This window comes from Bison bison, unplaced genomic scaffold (assembly GCF_000754665.1).
Source record: "Bison bison bison isolate TAMUID 2011002044 unplaced genomic scaffold, Bison_UMD1.0 scf7180017864371, whole genome shotgun sequence".
Classification (NCBI taxonomy): domain Eukaryota; kingdom Metazoa; phylum Chordata; class Mammalia; order Artiodactyla; family Bovidae; genus Bison; species Bison bison.
Genome location: NW_011494943.1, coordinates 1,153,325 through 1,160,207, shown reverse-complemented (window position 1 = coordinate 1,160,207; position 6,883 = coordinate 1,153,325). Strand labels below are relative to the sequence as shown.

At 48.7% G+C, this 6,883-nt stretch overlaps 1 protein-coding gene across 1 annotated transcript in view; it reads right to left on the bottom strand.

The window, feature by feature from the left end:
- The window catches only part of CEP112 (centrosomal protein 112kDa), a 318,653-nt gene that overhangs the window by 1,677 nt on the left and 310,093 nt on the right, over positions 1–6,883 (bottom strand). The window contains 1 exon segment of the mRNA XM_010856057.1: positions 3,056–3,157. Within this exon segment, the coding sequence (XP_010854359.1) occupies positions 3,056–3,157 (102 nt within the window).

Below are 6,883 nucleotides of genomic sequence, written 5' to 3'. Positions count from 1 at the left end.
GGGTGCTGACCCCTGGGTGAAACACAGGCCCCTGGGAACCTGATGCTGTGGCTCCACATTTGACCACATCCACCTCCCCGCCCCCACCTCCCCCCCGGAAGCCATCAGAGGCTGCAGAGATGAGGGGGCCGGCCCGCCCTGAGGGCTTTGTCTCTGCCTCTTCCATCACCGCTTTCCGCCCCACGTCCTGATCCCTGGCCTTGACACAGGCCTCCTGCACATGGCCCAGTCCTGGGCTCAGGGTCTCGGCCCCTGCCCACCTCGCTGCCTCTGCCTGCGAGCTGGTCAGCGGCCTCGCCTCTGTGTTCTCCTGCTCTGTTAGCACTGATCCAGCTGCCTGTACAAGAGCCCTTCTGTGTGGGGCGGGTGGTGCTGGAGCACCTGTGTGCCCCCGTCTCCTTTTCAGGGCAGAGACATGGCTGGCACCCCCGGCTGCTGACAGAAGGAACGAGTGAGAGGGAAGCAAACTGCCGCCTGCCGAGACTGCCGTCTGCCCCCGGGGCTGCAGAGGCCGTGCTATGCTGTGCACTGTGCTTGGATCAGGCCAACTTGGGCTCAGTTCCTGGCGTGGCTCCCACGGCTCTAGAAAGTCCTTTTTGCTTCTGACGCTCACCTGTGAACTGGGGTGAACGACAGCCACTTGCCAAGGTCATGAGATGTCATGAAGCGACTGAATCTGGGGCAGGTGCCTAGTACTGAGCTCTAGGCCGGTACCGCCCGTGACCCCTGCCCTGACAGCCCGCCAGTGGAGCCGGGGCGAGGGGCGCGGGGACCTGAGCTGCCCCCAGGCCTGCAGGGTGCGGCCGAGGGGTCCCGAAGCGCAAAGCTCCGGCTCTGCCGCTGCACGATTAAAGCCACCTGCGTCAGGTGGAAGCTCAAAGGCACTGTATGCAAGCGCTCGAGTGGTTTTCTGATGACCGACATCGCTGCTGAACGCAATCAGAGTCGGTGGCTTCCGATCACTTCGGAACTGTGTGCTCTCGTCCCTGGTCTGAACGGAAACCATGGTGATGGTGGCTCCTGAGCCACAGTTACGCAGGAGAGGCCAGCTGGCAAAGCAGAAAGCCTGCCTGCAGGAGCAGCATGTAGGGCTCATCTAGAGGGGTGCACGCCTCCCCCTGGTCGCAAGTCTACCTGTCGCTCTAGCGTGCCCCGGGACAGTTCACGAGGTCCACGGCCGTCCACCTCCCTGCCCCCACCGTGCTTTGGGATTGGAATTCCAACAATTTTCACAAACACGGGCACCGGTGCTTTCAAACCGAATCTCCCCCCTACCCGGCCTGGGACTCTGCTGTGCAGCTGCTGACTCGGGGCCCGAATGCAGCTGACAGCCCTCACCTTCTGGGTCAACGTCCAGTTTTAGGAGCTGAAGCACTTCTGTTACAGTGACTGATACGAATGATAACAGAAGCCCTGAAGGTGGATATCAGATTTCCGTCTTTCTAAAACAACAACAACTCTGAAGGTGCTAGGTCCCACACAGCCGGCCCCAAGGAAGGGCTCCTACGCAGTTAAGGGAGAACCGCACCTGAAGGAGAGCTTTTCACGTAAATAAAGATGAAGTAACCCTCCCTAAGGGCTTCCCCGGTGGCTCAGGGGGAAAGAATCCACCTGTAACACAGGAGACGCGGGTTTGATCCTTGGGTGCGGAAGATCCCCTGGAGGAGGGCAGGGCAACCCACTCCAGTGTTCTTGCCTGGAGAATCCCACGGACAGAGGAGCCTGGAGGGCTGCAGTCCATGGGGTCGAGGAGTCGGCCACGACTGAGAGACTGAGCGTGCCTGCAACCCCTTCTAGGTTAACCCTCTCCTGCCATGTCTGTTTTTGTTGGTAGGCGTGAGTACTCCTTAGCTCCAGAAGTGGGAGCTAACCGTAGCACAAGGATGGATGTAATGGGCTTCTCATTTCAGGTAAGAGGCTTTTACTGAGGGAACAGAAGAGGCACAGCTGTCATGCGCCACGCATCCGCCCCTCACATGTAAACAGACAATGCGAGTGGCCTTAAACTGGGTTATCGGTTTTCTCTGTAAATACATGTACTGGGCACCTTCTCTGTGGCAGGCACTGTTCTTGGCACAGAAAGCAGAGGATTTTTTCTCTTGCAGAGCTTCTCCAGGAAAAAAAAAGTATGTTTTAAGTGTTTTAGAAATGGGAATATGTGAACTCTTTCTCATACTGAGTTAAAACATTTGATTTTTAAAAAAGTACCCATCTAAAATCTAAAAAATTATGTATCTATAAAATATATACAGCAATTTATAAAACGTGTTTTAGAGAAAACTTATGTAGGAAGTGTTTTGCACTCACACTCAGCCACTAAGTCATATTCGAGTCTTTGCGAGCCCATGGACTGCAGCCCACCAGGCTCCTCTGTCCATGAGATTCTCCAGGCAAGAATGCTGGAGTGGGTTGCCCTGCCCTCCTTCAGGGGACCTTCCCAACCCAGGGATCGAACCTGAGTCTGCTGCACTGGCAGGTGGATTCTTTACCACTGAGCCACAGGGAAGACCAGGAAGTTTTAGTATCAAAACTGAAGTCAATTTTATTTTTTATAAACTACCAAGAATTACATGTTTCAGCAGAAATCTTTAACCAAATTGTTTGAATACCATGTCATTACCCTGCTTTGATCTTAAAATGCATCTTATCTCTAATAATCATATAAAATACATCAGAATAAAAACACTTAGCCCTGTTTTTTACTTCTTCACACATTTACATCGTAAGAAGTTAGCAACGTGCTAAGTGATTGCATTTCAGGCCTGGTACCAAGAATAAAAGGGTGAGTCTGTATTGGAATGTGGATTGTAAATAAAAGAAACCATAACTGAACTTTTCAATTTCAAGGATGCTTTCAAGAAAGTCTTATCAAGCAGAGAGTTCTTAAAATGGTCAGAAAAATTCTAAAACCTCCCCAAAACACAAAACACTTCACCCTGGCACCAGGTTATTCCACGACACTGCACTGATTTCTGGTACCAGTTCAGAAGAAGCTTATTAATTAAAACGTGCAGCCACCTGAGCCTGCAGGACGCTCCTGAATTCTAGGCATTACCTGTGACTTTAGGGAGGAGATGGTGTCTTCAAGTTCTTGTCTTAGAGATGCTGGCATCAACCCTTTAAATTTTGTTTCATACTCTTGTCGTATGTAAGTTATCTAGAGTGAAAAAACAGCAATTTTTTTTAACCACAGAAATGACTGGTTTGAATTTAAGAAATCACAGAAAAATATCATTACAAAGGTAAGTTTGTTACATGAGGTCAGAAGCCAGGCAGCTGGCATGTGATATGGGGCAACGCAGTCACAAACTGAAAAGGTACCCAGTCGTCCTGCAGAGTCTGCGGGAGGCAGTCCCTGCAACAGCATTTTGTTTCGCTAAAATCCTTGTTAGCACAGTTTTCAGCACTAAGTAAGGAAAACACTTGTCCTCTGCTCTCACGATGCACACACGATGCTAATCCTACATCCTCTTCTCATTTGGGGAGTGGATGGTGGTCCTGCTATGCTGTGTGTGAGGATGACCCGTAGTGCGTGGTCAGCCGGCTCAGACACTCCCCCACGCTGTCTCGGCACCTGGGTGCTTGGTACCGTCACGTGATTATGAAGATACAAGGGAAGGAAAACCTGCACAGCCACGTCTCCAAGTGCCCCCGGACACGTGGACCAGGGCGCAGCACCCTCGGCACCACGAATGTGTCTGATTCACGAGTTTCCCACTGCCTCTAGAATGCATCCAGGTCTTATTCTGCTAACGCGTGGCCACTGGGCTCGTCAAGCTACAAACAGGCACCGAAGGTGGAGGGAAGTCTGCGAGCCTGTGTCTGAGCAGGATGGAGAGGCGTGTCTGTGTGTGGAGGACAGTCTGGGAGCCTGTCTGAGCAGGATGGAGAGGCGTGTCTGTGTGTGAGTCTGAGTGCAATTGTCCTTCCTGCTGTCTTTCTCCAGCTCTGTCTATTCCTTTCTCCTAGTCTGAGATGCTGTGGAATTTGAAAATTTGTTGCATGTGTTGTGGGGACTCAGGTGAATATTAAAGCTGAATTGCAGTGTACCCCACAGACGATTCATTGGACACACCTGGGAACAGGCACCTGACTATGAAAGTAAGTGCAGCTGAGTTCAGTTAGACAAGTCAATGGACTTCTTGAGTATGTTAAAACTGCTAGCCTTTAATTCCAACAGTCTCTTACACTAGACTAAATTAAGGAAGAAATGTGCTCTAATAGTTTATTTTACTTCCCACTCAAGTCCTATTGCAAGTGTTCTTGAATGTAATTTTTTAAATTTTTGGCAAAGTACTTTTTGAGGTATGTTATAATCTTGTGATTTATATCCAAAGGGAAAAGAAAAAGGATGAAAATGATCTTCCCCACTGATGAAATGTTTGATTCTTCCCACTTTATCTTCTTGGACTTAAGTCCAATAGTAACATCTGTCAACTGACTGAAATGAAAGGCAAACAGCAGGAAAAACACAGGACTTGTAAGTCAGACCTTAGGGGCAGCCTCAGCCGGCCTCACAGGCTACGGGACATTGACTGTTTTTTTCTATCACTCAACGCTGGCTTCTGAGCTACTACTCTTTTTTATTTTACAAAACAATTGTATGTATTTATTTTTGCCTGTGCTGGGTCTTCACTGCCGCGAGGGCATTCCCTAGTTGTGGCGAGCAGGGTCTATTCTCCAGGTGCGGTGTGTGGGCGTCTCATTGACTGGCTTCTCGTTGCTGAGCAGGGGCTCTATGCACACGGGCTCAGCAGGTGAGGCTGCTGGGCTCTAGAGTAGTTCTGACCCACGGGCTTAGTTGCTCTCGTGGTATGCGGGATCTTCCCAGACCAGGGATTGAAGCTGTGTCTCCTCGCCCTGTGTTGGCAGGCAGATTCTCTCCCGCTGAGCTACCAGGGGAGCCCTGGCCGACCGCCTTTAAAATGGCTCACGTTTGCTCTAGTTTCTCTGTCCCTTCTTGTTGGCAGTGTCTGCCCACAACCTGTCCATGTGAAACACATCTTGGCGGTGTATAAAAACGATCCTGTCCAATTTCTCTCTCAGAAAGACAGAGGCATATCAGTGTGTTCTTTAAATGCTTTGGCATTATGAAGAACTATTTGTTTCAAGGAACTGTAATTTGTCTGAACCTTTTCCCTTCTTCTTGGGTAATTTCCCACTTGGTCTATGTTCTAATTTGATTTTTGCTTATTTTCTTTCTCTTTCAATCTAGCAAGGATCTTATGCTAACTCCTTTCTCTTAAAAAAAGTGAAAATTTCATTTCTGAATGGGAGCGACTTTTCTGGATGTTGAGGTGGGGAGTGAGCGCGGCCGCCGTGATTCACTGTTGCTTCCGCAGCACCCTTTGACTAAACCTATCATTTCATCTCACCTCAAGGAGAGCGCGGCAACCCACTCCAGTATTCTTGCCTGGGAAAACCCATGGACAGAGAAGCCTGGTGGGCTACAGTCATGGCGTCTGAAAGAGTCAGAGACAACTGAGTGACTGAAAAACAGCAAAAGGCACCTTTGCCAACCTCTTAACATGGGCTGGAGTCCACAGGAAGCAGAACACACCCAAAGACACACAGCCGGGCTCCTGTGACCAGCACCACACCTGTGCCAGATGAGACAGGAAATGGGGGCCAGAGGGCAGTCCACCTTCAGGCTTTTAAGACAGACTGGGGTTCTGGTGACTTCCCTGGTGGTCCAGTGGTTTGGAATCTGCACTTTCACTGTTGAGGGTTTGATCCCTGGTTGGGGAACTAAGGTCCTGAATGCAAAAGTAGGAAGTCAAGAAACACCTGGAGTAACAGGCAAATTTGGCCTTGGAGTACAGAATGAAGCAGGGCAAAGACTAATAGTTTTGCCAAGAAAATGCACTGGTCATAACAAACACCCTCTTCCAACAACACAAGAGAAGACCCTACACATGGACATCACCAGATGGTCAACACCGAAATCAGATTGATTATATTCTTTGCAGCCAAAGATGGAGAAGCTCTATACATTCAGGAAAAACAAGACCAGGAGCTGACTGTGGCTCAGATCATGAACTCCTTATTGCCAAATGCAGACTTAAATTGAAGAAAGGAGGGAAAACCACTAGACCATTCAGGTATGACCTAAATCAAATCCCTTATGATTATACGGTGGAAGTGAGAAATAGATTTAAGGGCCTACATCTGATAGATAGAGTGCCTGATGAACTATGGACTGAGGTTCGTGACATTGTACAGGAGACAGGGATCAAGACCATCCCCATGGAAAAGAAATGCAAAAAAGCAAAATGGCTGTCTGGGGAGGCCTTACAAATAGCTGTGAAAAGAAGAGAAGCAAAAAGCAAAGGAGAAAAGGAAAGATATAAGCATCTGAATGCAGAGTTCCAAAGAATAGCAAGGGGAGATAAGAAAGCCTTCCTCAGTGATCAATGCAAAGAAATAGAGGAAAACAACAGAATGGGAAAGACTAGAGATCTCTTCAAGAAAATCAGAGATACCAAGGGAACATTTCATACAAAGATGGGCTCGATAAAGGACAGAAATGGTATGGACCTAACAGAAGCAGAAGATATTAAGAGGTAGCAAGAATACACAGAAGAACTGTACAAAAAAGATCTTCACGACCCAGATAATCATATGGTGTGATCACTGACCTAGAGCCAGACATCCTGGAATGTGAACTCAAGTGGGCCTTAGAAAGCATCACTATGAACAAAGCTAGTGGAGATGATGGAATTCCAGTTGAGCTATTTCAAATCCTGAAAGATGATGCTGTGAAAGTGCTGCACTCAATATGCCAGCACATTTGGAAAACTCAGCAGTGGCCACAGGACTGGAAAAGGTCAGTTTTCATTCCAATCCCAAAGAAAGGCAATGCCAAAGAATGCTCAAACTACCA